Source organism: Brassica napus, chromosome A5 (assembly GCF_020379485.1).
Source record: "Brassica napus cultivar Da-Ae chromosome A5, Da-Ae, whole genome shotgun sequence".
NCBI lineage: Eukaryota > Viridiplantae > Streptophyta > Magnoliopsida > Brassicales > Brassicaceae > Brassica > Brassica napus.
Genome location: NC_063438.1, coordinates 20543920 through 20564982, shown reverse-complemented (window position 1 = coordinate 20564982; position 21063 = coordinate 20543920). Strand labels below are relative to the sequence as shown.

The 21063-nt window shown below is 26.5% G+C and overlaps 2 protein-coding genes across 2 annotated transcripts; one reads left to right on the top strand and one right to left on the bottom strand.

Annotated features, from left to right (window-relative positions):
- Nucleotides 1-1565: 1565 nt before the first annotated feature.
- Nucleotides 1566-5535, bottom strand: LOC125608818. The gene is made up of 2 exons (XM_048779330.1): nt 5101-5535; nt 1566-1835 (listed from the first exon to the last, which is right to left on the bottom strand). Exons 1-2 carry the CDS (start codon nt 5396-5398, stop codon nt 1720-1722), a joined length of 414 nt encoding a protein of 137 aa, XP_048635287.1. The 5' UTR covers nt 5399-5535; the 3' UTR covers nt 1566-1719.
- Nucleotides 5536-6431: 896 nt separating this feature from the next.
- Nucleotides 6432-12296, top strand: LOC125608817 (putative sugar transporter ERD6-like 13). The gene is made up of 17 exons (XM_048779329.1): nt 6432-7334; nt 7726-7788; nt 7939-8025; nt 8126-8185; nt 8924-8989; nt 9855-9920; nt 9991-10073; nt 10185-10242; nt 10346-10441; nt 10510-10590; nt 10661-10745; nt 10839-10945; nt 11089-11147; nt 11263-11335; nt 11641-11700; nt 11886-12000; nt 12093-12296. The coding sequence occupies exons 1-17, from the start codon at nt 7173-7175 to the stop codon at nt 12206-12208; spliced, it is 1437 nt and encodes a 478-aa protein (XP_048635286.1). The 5' UTR covers nt 6432-7172; the 3' UTR covers nt 12209-12296.
- Nucleotides 12297-21063: the final 8767 nt, after the last annotated feature.

Here is a 21063-nt window from a genome sequence, read left to right as displayed (position 1 = left end):
CATGATAAACAAGAACCTATTGTACCGATAAATATAGGGCTTATTTGCCAAATAACCAAAAAAAAATGAAAAATTAGATTTTGGGAGAGAGAGTAGAGAGAGATAGGAAGAGAAAGTAAGAGAGAGGGGGAAATTTTGGTTAGTTAATGCATTTTTTTTTTCATGTATATAGGGTGCAATTTTCCATAAATATATACTTATATTTTTTAAAAATATATTTTAATATATGATAAACATGATATTTAGGATATTTAATTAATAAATAGATATTAATAATATATACCGATAATATCATCATTACTTTTCTCTCATTTTATAATTTTAGTGACTAATATTATAGCTAATTTCTTTGATTTTTACTGAAAATATTGATCAAATACAGATTATGATAACATTTATATATAAGTATACTAATATATTTGAATTAATCAGTTTTTTTAGTTAATTTGCTTATTTTTCATCTTTTCCATAATGTTTGGATAAATCCTCAGTTTAATTAATATTATTACTTAATTTGTTTATTTTGATATCTATATATTTATCATGATATTTAAAATAATTAATAAACATTAACCTATTTTACCAATATATATATACTAATATTTTTTTAAAATATATTTTAATATATAATTTTCATGATATTTAGGAATTAATAAATATATATAACAATATCTACCGATAATATCATCATTACTTTTCTCTTATTTTATAATTTTAATGACTAATATTATAGCCAATTTCTCTGATGTTTACTGAAAATATTGATCAAATACATATTATTATAAAATTTATATATAAGTATACTAATATATCCAAATTAATCGTTTTCTTTTGTTTATTTGGTTTGATCCCTTAATATACTGATCAATATTCATATACTCCTGTTTTCTAAAAATAACATCCTCAGTACTTCCAAATCCAGACTATTTCCTCTATTTCTGTTTGGTTTGATTTTGAATAGTTTGGTTTTATCAGATTGAACATTACTAAACTATTTCTATTTGTTACTGTTTTATATTTGTGATTTTTTTATAATCTTTTTAGTACCACATGATTTCTTTTCAGTCCAAATACAATATGTGTTAATGTGTTAATTTCACATACAAAATTTCCTAATTTAGTTATTACTATAAAAAATATTTTGATCCAAAATCTACATCACATAAATAAAAATATGAAACAAAATAATACAATTTAATACATTGATTACCAATATGAATATTGAAATTTTATAATTTATAATAATTTAAAATTTGTATCTAATTTAATTATTATTATTTTATAAAAATACATTTTAGAATTAAAAAATGTTAGATGTATAGATATAATAATCCGCACAAGGTGCTGATATCAACTAGTTAATAATGTTTTGATTCAGTTTTTTTTAGAAATTAAATCAAAATGAATATGAAATTAGGTATTTAAATTGTTTTGTTTAGGTTTCGAAAACTTCTTTGAAATTGATTTTTGGATTTTTTTTTTTTTTTGAGTTTTTTTTTTGATATAAACTTGAATTCTGATCAAATTAGGATAATGCTTTATACTTGAAATACCGTCCTACAAGATCAGTTCGAATGCGTTGATAGATCGGATCAGATACATAATTGAGTTTATCGATATGGGTTTTATAGAGATGTACATGTGTGATTTGAAATTCAAATCAATTTTGATAATTATTTACAAATTTATAGTTGAATTCTAGATCTCAATTTGTTTGCATTAAGCAGCTGTTTTGGTCTTCTTTACTGCAACCTCCAAGTTTCTTCTTGTGATTTGAAGCTCTCTTGTGTAGTAATGCATTCTGTCCATCACCAATGCCAAGAACAACACAGTCCCTTTTCACACACACACACACACAAGATTTTGTTTTTTTTAAAACAATCAAATAAAACGCAAGAAATCTAATCTATTAATTTTTAGATTTTTAACGTTAAAACCACTCAACTAAGTTTGTTTTAGGTAAAACCTCTCAAACTAAGTATTTAACGAAAAAAATTCTAAACTAACTTTATTTAATGAATTAAACCCTAGCACGTCATAATTATCATTACTACCGGTAAGTCTTTAGTTTATGAGTTTCTACATTAAATAAACATAGTTGAGGGGTCTTACCATTAAAAAAAATCAAAATTTTATAATATTATCTAAAAATTAGTGACTTCAATTTTCAAAATTAGCATTTTTAATTGTTTTGTAAATATATGAGTTTGATGTGTCTTTAACATCAACATTATATATGTATAAATTTAAAATGTAAAAACCCAGAAAATAAAATAAAAATTAAACTAATGTTGCTGTTATGTATTTATTTTATGGGTTTTACATATATAATACTGATGTTAAAAACACATCAAACTCATATATTTACAAAAAAATTAAAAACGCTAATTTTAAAATTTAAGTTACTAATTTTAAATTAAAAATTAAGTTACTAATTTTAAAAATTTAAGCTACAAATTTTTAGATAATATTATAAATTTTGAATTTTTTTTATTTTTAATGGTAAAACCCCTCAACTATGTTTACTTAATGTAGAAACTCCTAAAATAAAAATTACCGGTAGTAGAGGTAATTATGACCTATGAGGGTTTAATTCACTAAATAAAGTTAGTTTGTGAATTCTTTCGTTAAATACTTAGTTTGGAGGGTTTTTACCCAAAACAAACTTAGTTGAGGGTTTTTAACATTAAAAATCCTTAAATGTTTTTTACAACAATAAACATTAATTTATGGTTCTATTTTTTATCTACTATTAACAAGTCATAGTAGAACCACTTAAAGAATTAGTTAATGTGACATATTTGATTATTTACATTTATAATAAACCAACATTACTTAGAATTTTATTTTTTAATTATAACAAAATATGTTGATAAATAATCTAACAAAATCTTACTAAAATTTTAAATAGTTTTCTAAAATAACACACTAATTAATTTCGTAATTAGTAATATAATATTATTATAAATCAACGTCAATTATAATTTTATTCTAAAAGAAGAAAAAAAAATTATATACTATTTTTATAAATTTTATAATTATATTCTGTATTATATAAAAATAGAACTGAATTATGAATTACATATGAAAAATAATATATTAAATAGGTAAATTAACAAATTTTATTTTTAAAAGTTGTTTCATTTAAATAAATTATCACTCATCATTAAAATGGGTTAAAATTCGTAAACTATATAATATTTCTATACAAACATAAATTTAGTAACATAGGTTAAAATTTTATATCTACAACTATATGTTATGTTTTTATTTATTTTGAAATTCTCAACAATATGTTGTTTAAAAATGTTTTATACACAAAAATATAATGGTATATAATAAGCTTTATCGCATATACTATTTTAAAAATATGTTATTAGAAAACTATGAAAGTAATAATTCATTTAAAATAATAATCAGAAATCAAATTTTAATTAATAGATTTTTATAATTATAATCAAATTTGTTGAGAAAAAATTACCAAAAGTTCAAATTTGTTTTAATAAAATAATGTATTAATGTAGTAAGAAAAACAAATTCAAAATTCATGTAATCTTCCAAACTCAAAAATAGTTGTGTAATTTTCCAAATTTTTTCTTGACAAAATATTAAATTTTAAAAATAAATATATAAACACAAAATGGTAATATAAAATAAATATTTAAAATTTTACAAAATATAATCATAGATAATAAAGAATAACTTTTTGAAATGCACCACGAAAAACAAACTATATGTTGTAAAAAATTAAAGTAATCTAATATTTTAAAAACTAATCTATTAATTTATGAATTATATTTAACAAAATTATATTTGACAAAATTATATTAAATAGGTAAATTAACAAATTTATCTTTTTAAATCGTTATATTTAAATAAATTATCACTCATCATTAAAATGAGTTAAAATTCGTAAACAATATAATAATTTTATACAAAAAATAAATTTAGTAACATAGTTTAAACTTTTATATCTACAACTATATGTTATCTTTTTATTTATTTTGAAACTCTCAACAATATGTTGTTTAAAATTGTTTATACATATAAATAATGGTATATAATATTTAGCTCATATACAAATTTAAAAATATGTTATTAGAAAACTATGAAATTTAGAAAAATTTAGAAAATATTACCAAAATTTCAATTTTATTTTAAATAAAATAATGTATTAATATAGTTATAAAACAAATTCAAAATTCAAGTAATCTTCCAAACTCAAAAATAGTTAATTTTTCAAAGTTTTCTTGACAAAATATACAATTTTTAAAAATAAATATTCAAACTCAAAATGATAATATTTCAAAATTTTAAATGATAAAATCAGAGATAATAAAGAATAACTTTTTGAAATGCATTACGAATAAATAAGCTAAATATGTTTTAAAAATTAAAGTGATATAATATTTTGAAATCTTAATTTAAAAATTAATATCATAACATACAAAAAATTATCATATACACAATGAAATTGCCTAAAATAAATTGATAGATGCTACTATGTACAAAATTCACTAAAATAATAGGTCTATATTATTTAAACAAAACAGTATTTTTTACTCATAATTCCTGTAAAATACTAAAATGATATATGTTAAAGTATATTTTTTAAAATAAAACATGTAAATATAAATTATCTTAAACATATTTTTATAATATAAATAAATAAATTTTAAAATTGATTATATAGAAAATGTATAAATTAAAGAAAAAAAAACAAATTTTGGAGGGTGTTCTCTATTTGACTATTTCATATTGTTATTTTATTGTACCTATCTTGAAAATATATTCGTAAGTAATAAAAATAATAGCAAAGTAAAATGTATTAAACAAATCACTATATATTAATAATATAGAAAAAGAAATAAAAACAATAATATTATAGAATAACACAATATATAACACTAAAATGGAAATCATATATTTAAAAAATTTGTAATAAAATCAAATACATTTATAAAATGAAAAAATATCTGCACGTACGTGCGGGTCAAAATTTAGTTGTATATTAAATGTAAGTTGTGTATAATACTTGTATTCCAAAAAAAAGAGTTTATATTATCTACCCACGCTTTTCAAAAATAAAATATTATTTACCCATGAGGAAAGATTCGAGGAGGCGATTCGCAAACATGACTTGATCAGTCGGGTTAGCTACACCACCAGACTCGGAGACTCTTGTGTTGATCTGAATCGTGCTGAACAGAACCGATCCAAACAACACAAGCATAGTGGCTGCAACCGTCTTTGTAACCAGTGGTCCTCGGCCTTGCTTCAGCAGGTCAAGCAATTTCACCACCACTCTTCTTACTGGAGTCCCAAACCCGAGTGTTAAGATCAGGGCGGCTTCAACCGCCACGATCGTGAACAATAGCTGAAACATCTCTATGAACATTATTTTTGTAACACGGATAGGTAGTTTAACATGAATCAAATACAAATTTGCTTAAGTTTGTTATAAACAATATTGAAAGAGAACTTGTTGTTGAGTATAAAGAATATAAAGTTACTTGATGCCAAGCCTTTGGAATCAAATGATATTGTATAGGTTATGCTGTCAAGAAACGTTCGACTTTGGTTTTGTAATCTTTATTTGTATATTTATCTTGCGATCATTTTGCCATATATACTAGAAGATTCAAACTTTTGAAGACTTTTTAGATTATCATAAAGTTTTCGGATGAAGTTCATAATCTCTAACCTAAAACCTCATGTAATATTAGTTTCATCTAAAACATTATTTGATTATACGATTTTTAGGTTTTGCTTTGAGTACTTTTTTGGCGAATGCTTCGAGTACTTTTTTACTTGAATTAACAAAATTTGGTTGGTTGAATTTTTCAGATGTTTTGAATTAAGACATTAAAATCATCACTGTTGTGGAATGTTGGCATCTCATCACCCAAATATAATATCGTATGTGGTTTGATAAAAAGAAAATCAGTTAATTCTGTAATATTATATGGTTTGGATTTATAAATCGCAAATCTAATAATGCAAATGCTTTGCATAAGCTATATATTAAAATCATATTTGAACATTCAATGCATGGTTGTACATAGATTCGATAGATAGATGGATGGAATTAACATTTTATCTGTCTATGATATCGAGCCGGTCACATTCACGCTCTTCAGAATTCTTGATATCTTATATTTACGCATGAACATTTTCTTTACTAATTTCATTATATATAACACTGAGAAAAACTATGAACATCAAGTATGTGTTGTAACTTTTGTTACTTGCTTAAGAAATCTTCTGATATCTTTATACGCTTGAACATCTTGTTTACCAATTTTATTATATATAACCGTGAAAAACCTTGAGCATCAGGTATGTGTTGTAACTTTATTTATTTGCTTGAGAAATACAAATTGTAATATTTAACACTTTGTAAGATTAAAATCTATTATACAGTATTAATTTATATCATAATTACCAAAAGAATATCAGCTAAAAATAACTAACTTTCCTGTAGGTGATCTACATAAATAATAACAAAATAAAATCATATGTGTGTTATTTGGAGAAGCAAAATGGTTTCTTGCTATTATATATTGAGATTTTATTGATGTTTAAAAACAAAACTAAATGTTATAAAACTGTGCGACATTGGAAGCGTAAGATGTCTTAGTGTCTATCTACTTTGTGGCCTCCACGTCCGGGATGATTTCCAAATTAAACTAACTTTGCCATCGTTAGTCGTACTAAATAACAAAAAACTATGTCTCCCCAATTGTTCAATTTCATAAATCTGAGAAAAGTATGCAGAAGCATAATAATTGCACAACTAATCCTACGCAATTAATTGTTCTAAATCCAAATTTATACCCGGTCAATTAAATATTAATATACGAAATAATATTATATTACCATTTGATGTAGTCATGTAGACCCATAAATGATAAAACACGTGTTATTTATCTCTCATTTTTCCACAACTTGGGTCATTTGAATGGTTCTATATATGTTCAAGTTTGTTTATACTTTAAAAAAACTCCTCGTAGACGTCAAAAAAAAAAAAAAAAAAAAACTCCTCGTAATCTGTCATTTCTCATACACGTTAAATGGAATTAGCCCAATAATCGTTCTACTTAAGTTCTCTTTTCTTGTAAGAAAAAGCGATAGCTCTCAGTAAATTGTCTCTCAAACTGGTGATCACAGCCATGGGGAAAGAACCACTGCTTCAGAAAGTGAGGATTCAAGAAGACATCGAGTCAGATAAGAAGACTCGTGTCAATGGCGGAGACGATGACGGCCCCGTCACGTTTGTTTTACTCCTCACAACCGTAACTGCTCTCTGGGGCACTTTCTCCTATGGCACTGCCGTAAGTTTCCACATCTTCACTTTTCATGCTTTCTCTCTTGTGTTTGCTAGGGTTATAAACCGGGTGCTAGCTAATAGAATAGATAAAGAACAAAAACTATTGACGTATGTTTCATACATAATTGTATGTTATATTATAATAACTTAATTTGTTGATTTGGTTATGTCATGTAGTATAGTACTAAGTAGGTTAGATATCCAATGACAAATCATTTATGTTTGGAAGATTTCTGACTTACATGTTTTCTTCTGTTTCTATTTCTCTTGGAGTGTCAATTTTCAAGAAAACTGTTTATCATTTGATGTAGATTTTTGCTGTCACACGATAGCTGACATTTTTTGTATAATTTTACAAGACTTTTTAGCTTTTAATTTGTTTTTTCTTTTGGCAGGCCGGCTTTACGTCACCAGCTCAAACTGGGATGATGGAAGGACTAAATCTCTCGTTGGCTGAGGTCAGTGTTGAATTGTTGATTTTACTTGCCGGCTTGCTGATATTCAGTGATTTTTAAAAGATTATTATTACAAAAAAAGAGAGAATATATTATTACGTTGAATAACAAATAAAAAAGTAATCAAAATTATTGTTCTTTATACGGATGCAGTTTTCATTCTTTGGATCTGTATTAACAATTGGTGGACTCGTGGGAGCCGCGTTGTCGGGAAGATTCGCCGATCTTTTTGGGAGAGGCGTAAGCCCATTTACTCATTTTCCTAAAACTAATTTACAATCCCATGTTTATACATTTATATTCCAAGAAACTAGGTTTTGATGAGTGATTCAATGTGCAGGCATTGTGGGTGTCAAATTCATTTTGCATGGCCGGCTGGCTTATGATAGCCTTCTCTCAGGTTTCTAAAAATCAGTCAAATTCTTTTTGTCAGCAAAGTCAAAATTTCTTAATTTCTTATATATAATGTAATTTTTCGCATATTGGTGTTAATGTTTATGAAATACTCCATTTGTTTCAATATAATCCATATTTTAGAAAAATAATTTGTTTGTAAAAAATACCTATTTCACATTTTCAATATAAATAGTAAATTATAAATTTTGAAGACATTAATTATGTTTACTGAATTTTGATTAGCTAAAAATTATAAGAAATAGTTAATCACAAAATAATATTCTCTCTGTTCCTAAATAAAAAATGTTTAGAATAGTTTTTGTGTTTCAATATGTAGGATGTTTTCATATTTTTAAGTATTTTTAGTTTATCAAAAACTGTGTAACCAATCAAATTTAACAGTTTTATTTTGTAATTGGTTGAATAGTTTTTAATTTAAAATTTTAATGATATTTTTTAAATAAAAATAATTTTCTTAATAAATGTGTTTTACCTAAAAAATCTTATATTTAAAAACAGAGGAAGTACATTTGCTAACATGTTTTCTTAATTGATGAGAAAACTTACATCTCCGGTTTGGAGTTTCAACGCCTGACATTAATGTATATAAAACAAAATATATCTTGAATCAAAAGTCTAGACTAGTTTTAGAAAATAAAAACAGACGAAGTACATTTGCTAACATGTTTTCTTAAAGCTTTATGTATCTACTAATAAATGGTTTAATATAATAATATGCTAGGCGACTTGGTCACTTGATATTGGACGATTTCTTCTCGGAGTTGCATCTGGCGTAACTTCTTATGTGGTATGTTCACTAATTTAATACTCTTTCGGTTTCAATATAATACATATTTTAAAACTTTTACACATTAATAAAAATATATATAATAAATGCATAAATTTTATAATTATACTTTCCATAATTCTAACTAATACTCTATCTATATGTTTCATTATAAGTATCATTTAAATATTATTTTGTTTTGCTCCTATATAATTTTTTATTTTAGTTGATTTTTTAATTAATGAGTTAAAGTAAGAATAAAAATTAGAAAATGAAATTATTCATATTTGTTTTGAAAATGTAAAATAACACTTATAATAAAATAAAATTTAAAAGTTAAAACAACACTTAGTATGAAACGGAGAGAGTAAGAATTTAATAATTTTAATTAAGTTTTTTTTTAAGTTTGCAACTATCATTATTAGTTGATGAAAACATGTAGTCTCTCCGTTCCTAAAAAATGTATGTTCTGGAAAAAAAAATTGTTTCAAAAAGATATATTTTTTACTTTTTCAATGTATGATTTTATGAAAAATTGTAAGTTTCAAAAAAATTAATGGTGTTTATTGAATTTCTATTGGTTAAAAGTTATGAAAAACTATTATTCACAAAAAACAATGCATATTTAATGAGTTTTCTTAATATATTTAAAAAGTTTAGAATATGCATCTTTTAAAAACAGAGGGAGTATTACACAAATGTATTTTTAACCAATTTTGTTTTTTAAAACATGTAACTTTATAAAACGGAGTAATTGATAATTAGGGTTAGTGACCTAAAAGGCTAGAAGCAAAGTTTGAGTTAAGTAGGGTCTAGTAACCTATAAGGATATAAGCAACGTTTGAGTTAATTATTAACTCCAAATATATGTAATCTCGATCTACAGGTGCCCGTCTACATTGTAGAAATTGCACCCAAAAGAATCAGAGGCGCGTTCTCTGCGGTTAGCATGGTAATACCGCTAAATACGATGTCGTTACTACTAATATATTTTAAAAGTTTCTAATATTTTTTTCTTACAGCTTGTGATGTGTGCTAGCATGGCCTTCAGTTTCCTTGTTGGATCAGTAATTTCATGGCAGAACTTAGCTCTCTTCAGTAATTTGTTTTTACTTTTCTACCAAAAATTATAAAACGATTTAATTAAATTTAGCACCATGTTCTTATAATTTTAAATGTACTCTAAATCAAGTTGATACGAGTTGTGCAGGTACAGTTCTTGTGTTCTAGAATTCGCCGGTTTGGTCTTTATACCGGAGTCTCCTAGGTGGCTGGTAATTAATTAGTCTTGTCGTTTTTTCATGGTCAGCTCCAACATGCTTAATTGTGAGTGAATAGCAACATTTTTAATAGGTTTGGTGGTTTTGTAATTTATAGTCTAGAAATGGTCGGGTTAAAGAGTCGGAAGTTGCACTCCAACGTCTACGAGGAGGAAACAGCACTAATATCACCAAAGAAGCTGCAGAAATCAAAGTAAAAAACATGTTTACGAAATTGGCATCTTTTAGTTTTAAAAATAAAATAGTCTTCTTCTTTTTCAGAAATATATGGAAAAACTTCAAGAATCCAAAGAAGATGGTCTTCTTGAACTCTTCAAACCGCGATATTCTCGTGCTGTTATTGTAAGTGTTTGATGAAAATTGTAGTTTCTTTTAACAAAAACGTGTTACTGAATGAATCGGTTATCTTTAGGTGGGGATTGGATTGCTAGTACTGCAACAACTCGGAGGTCTCAGTGGTTATACATTTTACATGAGCTCGATTTTTAACAAAGCTGGTACACAGTAAAATTTAAGTCCCTTACTGAACAAGGATTAATTAAAAATAATTTTTATAGAGGAAAATAATCTGCAATTTAATTATTTCACAGGGTTTCCTAACAACGTAGGAGTGACGATAGCTACCGTGGTGCAAGCCACGATGAGCATTTTCGGATTGATAATCGTGGATAAATTTGGGAGACGACCTCTTTTAATGGTTTTGGCTTATTTTTAATCCCTGTTGTTAAATGGTCCTAGTGTTAAACGAAACTATATAAATATGTTTAATGTTAAAAACGATATTAAATACAGTCGAGAAATAAGATATTAACGTCGTTTTGTTATGTGAAATACTTGTAGGTTGCGACGGGCATGATGTGTCTGGGGTCATTCATCACAGGGCTGTCGTTTTGTTTCAGGTGTTTTTGTTTACCTAAAAGAATTACTATATTAGTAACATATGGCTGATGTTCAGTTCAAAAAAAAATGTCTGATATAAATTCAGCTTATATTTTTTCCAATATATAACTGAAGCAATCAAACTAATTTACAGAGTTATGCTTTACTCGACAATTACACCTCGATTTCAACACTGATCGGAGTGCTGGTACGTAATAAGTTTCTTCTATTCAAGAGATTAAATAGTCTTGCTTTGATAATTTTAATGTTAACTAATGCTACCATCTATTTTTCAAAACGAATGTTTTAAAAATACAAATATTTTAATGTATTTTATTATTACTAATAATAATAATTATAAATTTAAAAACATAAATTTATTAAATTACTAGTATTAGTTTAAATTGTTAAAAATATTTAATCACAAATAATTTATTTATAAGTAAACTTTAGTTTGTTTTCTTAAGATATAATACAGACTATTCGATAAACAATTACGGAAAATTATTGCAGGTGTTTCTAACTTCGATCACAATTGGAATAGGAGGTATTCCATGGGTCATTGTCTCCGAGGTAATCGTGGTTTTCAATATGATTGTAACTACATAATTAAATAGTTAAACAAAATAGTTAGGTTTTAATAGGCACAACAATATATGTATACCGTCGAATTAATTTTAGAAAACATAACTGATGACTGATATACACTTACCAAATATTAATTTCCGTATTTCAATTTTTCATTGTGGGATAATTAGATGACACCGATGAATATAAAGGGTTCATCAGGGACGCTATGCAATATAACTAGCTGGTCCTCTAATTGGTTCGTTTCGTACACATTCAACTTCCTCTTCCAGTGGAGCTCTTGTGGTAATTCACTTCATTTTGACAAGTAACCAAGTAAATTCAGTTATTTAATTATTGACCAATTTAATACTTTGTTGATGTATGTAAAATCACAGGTGTGTTTTTCATATATTCAATGATATCGGGTATGGGCATCCTATTTGTGATAAAAATGGTACCAGAGACTCGAGGTCGTTCCCTTGAAGAAATTCAAGCCGATGTTGCCCGATAACTTTGTATAATGTCAAAGGTTCTAGCCATTATCTTGACCAATGCTTCATAATGTTAACTAATAACACAAACACTTCTTCTTTGGATAGTTTGGACTACATCTTTATTTTTCATTAATTTAAATATAAACTGGTTGGACTATCAACTATACAAGTAAAGATAATGGAAAATGTAGAAGAGAGTTTCTTACACAAAAAAGTCAAGAAGGAACAGAGAATTCAAACATCACCATTTGTAATATTCTTGTTGATGTTTCAAGCACGTGTAAATTAATGGCTTCTACTTCAAAAAGGCACAGTTCATAAAGCCATTGTGGAGACGACTTATAACTCAAGCAGAACATGGTATATCGGCCATTCTTGAGGTTTAGAAATCACTAAATCATAGCTTGGTAGTTTGATGTAATCATCCCATATTCACATCGAGATATGCAAATCTCATAAATTTTTAATCACGTAACACATCGAAGTTCCGTAACAATTCTGTTTGTGGAGCATGTGAAGGCTTATCGATCCAGTATGGTCTTTAACGATCTAAGCACATCTACTTAACATTCTTACAAAAAAAAAATCTAAGCACATCTACTATGTAGACATGATTTCTCCAATTGGCATGTATAATCTTTGATTTAATAGTGGATTTTAACTAAGATATAATTGCATTTAGAACGAAATATTTCCAAATAAAAAACGACCGCTCAGATCTATATAAGAATAAACTTTGTTATTTTTACTGGGGTAGTAATTAATACTAGTTAATTACATGTCTTATTTAAAACAATGAATTCTGCAATGATTTTTAAATCTTGTGGATTTTCAAAATGGCATCCGTTAATTCAGCGATCATGTGGAGGTGACTTGATCAATTAATTCGGTATATTGATGCGTAATTATAAATGCCAATGATATTACGGAAGCCAATATAACGTGAAATTACATTCTGTATACATATTTTTTTCTAATTAAATTAATGTTCTAAATCCATACCATGATGCATTCGTTGATAGACACAAAACTTGTTCCATCAAAAATAGTTTACTAATTTCTCTTTTTTTGGATTTAAGTCAATTCACTCAATATTAAAACTATATATGAACATTCAAAAAATTTATGTGTATAGATTTTCTGATGGATATATGATATTGACGTTTTATCTATCAATAGCTTTGATCTAGTCATATTCTTGCTGTTCATGAATCTTATGGTATTTATGCAGGAACATTTGTTTACCAATCATGTTACAAATGAATAAATGATAAAATTGTGAACCTTCGAACAAAAAAAAAGGATAAAATTGTGAACCATCAGATACTCATATGACTGTTTTTGCTTAGAGAAATATTTGTAATGTCTAAATAAACAGAAATATGACCGATCTTATAAAAAGAATATTGGGTGCAATCCAAATAAAATTATGATATCTGGAACTTTGTTAGATGAAATATATTATGAAAAGAAAGCTTTATTGTACTGTCATTTTCTATTAATATTGCAAAATTTAGCTAATAATTAACTTTATTTATATATATATATATTGTCATTAGCAATTTATACAAAAAAAAAAACTCATTTTCTGATGTTATTTTGCAAAGCTAGCATCAAGCAAAATAGAGATTCCATTTTTAATTATATGGAAACGTAGTGCCTGTATGGACTCCATGTCTAACATGATTTCCAAAAATGAACTTTGGTCCATTTATAGTCGTGTCTCCCAATTTAGTCGTAAATAACAAAAGCATGCATAAATTATTAAATTTATAGCTCTTCCATTAAATCCTACGCGATATTGGTAGAATCCAAACTCTAACCAAGTCAATTAGTAGTTATTAATGAATGAATCAAACAACCAACTACTATTTCATATCATAACTCATAATCATTTAGTTGCAGACCATATATGAGAAATCACATTATTCATGTGGGTTAATGTCATTATTATTTTCCCCAGTAGATTCCAGGATAAAGTTTACAGTCCTTTTTGAACCGCTGTAGGAATTTTGCTATTGCCAGAAATGAAATTGCATTTAGTAAAACTCAGTATGGTAAAACTACATCATTGGTCAATACTCCAACATAAATACCAATATAGTAACGTCACCTGGTTCCATTTTTTTTATATATATTTACGTTACCATATTTCTATAAACTATTTTGGCGAAGAATTGTATACCACATGATTATTGTAAGAAGCGGAGGAAGATTGATTGAATATAATTATTAAACATTCCACGTAGGTGGTGATGAAGTTCCTTGGACAGTATATAAAACAATGGTTAAAGCCCAACATATTTTTCCACATAACGTTTCCTACCTATTAGATGTACAAGTGGCCTATATTACTGTGGTATATCCGAGATGTTGAACTTTGGTTGTTTGCGATGGACCGTTTTCCACCTACATTTCGAGAGGGGCTATTAAACATCTCACATCGGTTGTGATGAGGTTCCTTGGGCAATATATATATGTATGAACAATTATTATTCAAGAAGTAGTTTTTGAATGTGAGTTAGGTCCAAATAATATAAATAAAAAAAATTTTGAAAAAATAGTTTAACGAAGATCAAGTTTGACTCAGCGATTAGAAGCGGGCCCATAAAAGTAAGGTTAATTTGGTGGTTAATTAACCTAATTTGATCTATTGCATTCTCAGATAAATATTATCTTATATATTAAAAGAGAAGTCATGACTTTTTTCATGTGTGATTTTTTTTTTAATTTGGACCATCACTTAGAAATTTTATTAAATGTATTTTATTAAGACTAATAATACATAGAATTTTTAAAATACTTTTATCATAATATCTTTTGATATCCTTTTTATTTTAAAAATCTAAACAAATCTGTTTTAAAAGATCTTTACAGGATCTTCATTTTCGAAATTAATTTAAATATTTTCCACTAATTTCGAAATTAGTTTGAAATATTATTATCATTAATAAATCAGTAATCGTTTATAAAATAAAAATAAAAAATTCTGTAATATTTTATATATTATATAACAATAATCAATCATATTAAAAGAAAATTATTATATTGAGCTAAGTATAATAAAACTGTATTAATTATAAAATTTTATTTTCATAGTATAAAAAATTTATGTTCAAAATAAAAATCTAATATGTTGGTAAGATGGATTAAGCAAAATATATAATACATGTATAAAAATAACATGTATTTCTTATATATAAAATCTTTGTAACTACTTTAATCATAATATATTTCATTTTAAATTCTAATAAATCTGTGTAAAAGTATTTTAACAATAATTAATGTATTTTAAGTTATCGTTTATAAAATAAAAAATAAATAAATTATATCCTATTTTATCCACTTTATGTCATGATCATGTTAAAAACAATTATTTACTTAAAAAAATATGATAAAAGTATATTCAATTGATAAATTTATAAATTTTATTTCATAAAATAAATTATTTATTTTAAAATATAATATGATGATAGAACGGCTTAAAATTAACAAACCTTATAATACATGTCTAAAAGTAACATATTTTAGACTTTGTATATACAATAATATATTATCTAAATTGAATAAACTTAAAAAATATTAGTAAAAAGAATACAGCTTTGAAACACGGGTCAGAATTTAGCATAAATTAAATACAAAATATTTTCAAATATGTTTTTCATGAATATATTAATTTGCTTAATAACTAAATGCAAATACAATAAGATAAATATATAATAAGAAGTAAAAATACATACGGTTTTAATCAAATGATTGATTATAACATGTAAAATAATATTATTATATTTGAAATAGTTATATAAACATTTAAGTATATGATTAATGTTAAAAAATATACACTAATGTTTAAAAATAATAATTTATGTATAAAAAGAGTAAAAACAAACACCCGCGCGGTTGCGCGGGTCAAATCTAGTAATATATTAAATGCATCATTGCATTCTCAGATAAATATTTGCAACAATGTAAATGTTCTTTGTCAGCCTGTGTAAATGTTCTATAACTCTGAAATAGTTAAACATTAAATATTTGATGATCAACCATTGTATGATTAACATTGCAAACTTCTAAATATAATTGTTAAAATTTTTTGTTATATAAGAGTTGTGGACATTGATACATACAAAGACAAAAAAGAGAGAAAATTATGTTGTTCATTTTCCAAAGATATTTTGTATAACCTCAAATTGACAAATGTTAAAAATTATTTTTAAAATGTGTTCATGCACGATTAATCATTATCTATTTTCATAATTTATAACAATTTGATCAATCATTAAGTTAACATGTTTACCCTTATGTTAGCCAATTATATAACTTTGAATATTAATTAATTATATTAAATGGCCTAAACAGTTTGAAACATTTTTACAGTTGATGGTATAATTCTTAATCATTTAGAAATGTATACATTTACTAGAGATTGATAAAAAGTGGTATGAGTCAATATTCATTATGTATTCTATAATATTAATTTAGCCTAAATGTCAGATATATTCTAAAGTTAAAATGTTCATTTTTCTGTATCATCATTTTTATTATACTTTTAGATATAATTGTATTTTAAAATTTAATATTATTTTCATAGCCTATTCTATTTGTAAAAGATATGGAATAGGGGCGCATTCAATTCGTCTTGTTTATTAAAGTTTAGTCCAAGTTTTTTGTTTCATCGCGGGGTGCGGACCGCACTAGTGGATTTATAATTTTTAAAAAATTGTAACTTAATATATTATCAGTTCAAAAATCATTAAATCAATTATTTCTTGCTTTTTTGAAATATTTAATATTTAATTAAATATCAATTTTTATATACAATAATGTTTTACTTTAATAAAATATCTTTTATTAATACAAACTTGAAAACCTTCATATACATAAAAATAAGGAAAAAAGTTTTCTAGCTACACGAATTTACTATAGTATGGAGGAAACCATCCAATGTATGATAATGTGTCAACAACTACACGAAGCTTATGTTAATAAATGTCACATGCACGAAGTAAATAATATATGGTGGCAACATCACAATCAGGTTTAATTGATTTAAGCTAAGTTAATGGGGTCAATCCGTAATTTATTAAGTTTAATAAACTTAATTGATTTTGATAATAAACTTAATAATTTATTAAACTTACTTAATAAACTTAATAATTTTATTAAACTTATTAAAATTAATAAATTTATTAAAATTAATAAACTTAATCATTTATTAAGTTATTAAATGATTAATTTTATTAATAAATGATTAAGTTTAATAAATTTATTAATTTTAATAAGTTTAACAAAGTTAATAAAGTTTATTAAGTAAGTTTAATAATTATTAAGTTTATTATCAAAATCAATTAAGTTTATTAAACTTAATAAATTATTAAATGTATTAAGTTTATAAATTACGGATTGACCCCATTAACTTAGCTTAAAATCATTAAACCCGATTGTGATGTTGCACCATATTATTATTTATTTCGTACATGTGACATATATTGAATAAATTTGTGTAGTTGTTGACACATTATCATACATTGGATGGTTCCACCATATTATAGTAAATTTCGGTAGTCATGAAACTTTTTTCCAAATAGAGATTTATATTTATTTTAAAAATATTATGATGTGAAGTATTTTGCATAACATAATATATTTTAAATTGGGAAAATTTTATTTTTACCACTTTCATATTACCAGTTTCATCTTTACCACTACTGAAGGGACATTTTCAAAAATATCTTCTTCATTAAGTGTAAAAGACTCTTAAACCATGATTAACCTCAGTCTCATAACCGGGTTCTTAGCTTCGGCTAAGAGACAGTTCCTAACTTCTTAGATTTTAACTAAGAAAAACTAAGAAGTCTCTTAAATAAGAGATATAAGAGTCGTCTCTTAGCCGAAAAGTGTAAAAAAAAAAATAGTGTCAAATCATGAGATAAGAACCCCAGTTAAGAGACCAGGGTTAATCATGCTCTTATGTCATTGTTCTTTATATATATAATAATTAAATAATTAAATAATAAAAAAACTAAAAATATAAAAATAACTTTTTAAATTTTTTTCGAATTATACTATTTTGAAATTCAAACTCTAAACCCTAAAACTCAACTCTAAACCCTAAAACATCAATCATAAACCCTTTTCTTTGAAATATGAACCCTAAACCCTAAACCATCAATCCTAAAACCTACTTTTTTTGAAAACCAAACCGTAAACCCTGAAACATCAACTCTAAACCTTAAACCCAGAAACATCACTCTAAACCCTAAACCTAACCTTCAACTCTAAACCCTAAACCATAAACATTAAACCCTAAACTATCAACACTAAACCCTAAACCCTAAAAAGTAACTCTAAACCCTAAACCCTAAAAAAATTAACCATAAACCCTAAAACATCAACTCTAAACCCTAAACCCTAAACCTAAAACCCTAGAGTTGATGTTTTAAGGTTTAGATTTGAAGGTTTAGGGTTTTTGGGTTTACTTTTAGGGTTAAGAGTTGATGTTTAAGGTTTAGATTTGAATGTTTAAGGTTTAGGGTTTGAATTCAGAAAAACATAGTGTTTAGGGTTTTTTACGTTAGTTAGTTGAGTTTTAGGTTTAGAGTTAGAGTTTATGTTTCGGGGTTTAGGGTTTAGAGTTGATGTTTTAGGGTTTAGATTTGAAGGTTTAGGATTTAGGGTTTAGGGTTACAAGTGATGTTTCGGGGTTTAGGGTTTAGAGTTGATGTTTTAAAGTGTGTTTAGAGTTTGATTTAGGGTTTTTTTAGAGTGATGTTTTTTAAGTTTAAATTAGTTAACGATAAGTTTTTTTTTCATAGTTAATCAAAGGGTTATAAATGTCTTTTACTCTTCGTTAAAGATAATGATAAAAGTGGTTAGTGTAAACATATGAAGTGGTACTTTGAAAATACTATTTTTGGCAATTTTCCTTTAAATCTTAAATTTTTTAAATTTTTATTCTATTTTAAAATGTATTAAAATATATATTCTTCGAGGATACAACCCAAAATATATAAGAATTCCTTTTTTTAAAATACATTAATTTTTTTGTCTCGTTAATTATGGTATTACAAATTATGAGAAACAGTACATAGACGATATATTACAGCCGAAAATTCTACCTGTTTTATGAAGATTCACGCCTGACTGCATCATTCTGAGTAGCCCTATAAGATCCATTCCTGACGGTACTCCTTGCACCATGCTGAAGATCTCCTGTAAGCATTTTCTCTAATTTTTTGCATAATTCACATTCTCTGGGAATTGAAACCTAGACTCCTTCTGTAGAAATTGCGTTGTCTGGGGTTCGTACCCATACTTGGTGTGTAGAAGACTTTAAACTTTGACCACCATGTCTCAGTGCTTCCACAAATACATTAATGTTTAGAGGTAACAATGACTTTAACCGCTCTAACAATTATTTAACCACTCTAATTTTAATGTGAAAGCTCGAATGCGGAAAATTACTTCATAAAATATAGTTTAAATAATTATATAGATAGACATGACATATTGTACATGACGTGAGATTACTGGAGATAAATGTGTAACGGTCTTACATATATATTGAAACTTTCACAAGTTTCTAACACACTCGTACGTGTGTACAATTTGTAAATATATTCAATTTAGTTAGAAGGTCAATTTTGTGGGAAACTTCACACCTTTTAGGAGACGACATCCGCAAGTTTCTATGAAATTTTAGTTATTTCTTTTCATATAATTTTAGGTGATTGCGATGAGAGGGAGGAGAATATGAGAATGTGGTTGAGCTCATGGAGCAAGGAGTCGAGCAAGTGAACTTCGTTGGAAGTTTAACTAATTTGTTTAAGGACATTGTCATGGCTATTGAAGAGAACGATGAGATCTTGAGAGGTCTATGGGAGAAGACGGTGTTGTTTATGCTATATGTGAGTTGCAAGAGGAATGTGATTCTAGAGGTTCGTTGATCTTGAAGAAGTACATGGAGTTTAGGAAGCTAGCTAGGTTGGCTTCTGATATCAACAACTCTCCAAATTGAATCTGCTTGGTGGTGCTTCTGAAAGACCAGACCCGAGAGAAGTAGAGCTCTACGTGGAGGAGATACTGTCTCTGATGCAGTTAGGTGAGGATTATACAGAGTTCATGGTGTCAAAGATCAAGTCTTTGACGTCAGTTGATGCTGAGTTGTTACCAGAGCTACGAAAGCGTTTTAGAAATGGTAGCTTTAGCAAAGTGATTCAGGACGTGACGGGATCTATGTGATACTAGAAGGGTTCTTATGGTGAGAATGTGAGGAAAGCCAAAAGGATTAATGAGCATGTACCGGACAGCCTTACCACATCAATGGTGGACGATGTGTTCTACGCAGAGTGTGTGAGGAGAGCCATTTCGACTTCGAACCATAGCTCTGTGATTGCTGTGTTGAGCAATGCTGGTAGCTTGTTGGCTAATGATTACCATGAAGCTTTGCAGCAGAAGATTAGAGAGCCTAACCTTGGTGCTAGGTTGTTCTTAGGTGGTATTGGTTGCATCAAGACGATGGTCGGCTTCAACCCAAATCTCGCTTACTAACTAACATTATAGAAGAGAGCATCTTCAAGATCACGAGTTCGAATGCCATAAAAATAGCTACTTTTAAATGCTTTCTTATCTAAAACATGATGAGCTAAAAGCTCATAGCTTTAATCCCTAAAAAAAGTTCTAACACATTGCATTACCAATAATCATCTTAAATTTTTTTGTTAGTTGTACAAATAATTTTGTTCCTTTTCGTATTTGAAAACGTCTTGATTTTATTCATTTTAACTGAGCTGATTATAAACCTTCTCAAAAATCATTATTTATGGCTTTGGAAGTTCATAAACAGGTATTATAGTGGGTTTTAGCTCCAGCT

What these genes read in the sequence shown, in the direction of transcription:
- LOC125608817 (XM_048779329.1), top strand. Translation starts at nt 7,173, where the DNA reads ATGGGGAAAGAACCACTGCTTCAGAAAGTGAGGATTCAAGAAGACATC. An exon ending in CGGAGTCTCCTAGGTGGCTG is followed by an intron (nt 10,243 to 10,345) that starts GTAATTAATTAG and finishes TGTAATTTATAG; the next exon opens with TCTAGAAATGGTCGGGTTAA. An exon ending in CTTCCAGTGGAGCTCTTGTG is followed by an intron (nt 12,001 to 12,092) that starts GTAATTCACTTC and finishes GTAAAATCACAG; the next exon opens with GTGTGTTTTTCATATATTCA.
- LOC125608818 (XM_048779330.1), bottom strand. Translation starts at nt 5,398, where the DNA reads ATGTTCATAGAGATGTTTCAGCTATTGTTCACGATCGTGGCGGTTGAA. An exon ending in CCTCGAATCTTTCCTCATGG is followed by an intron (nt 1,836 to 5,100) that starts GTAAATAATATT and finishes GTGTGTGAAAAG; the next exon opens with GGACTGTGTTGTTCTTGGCA.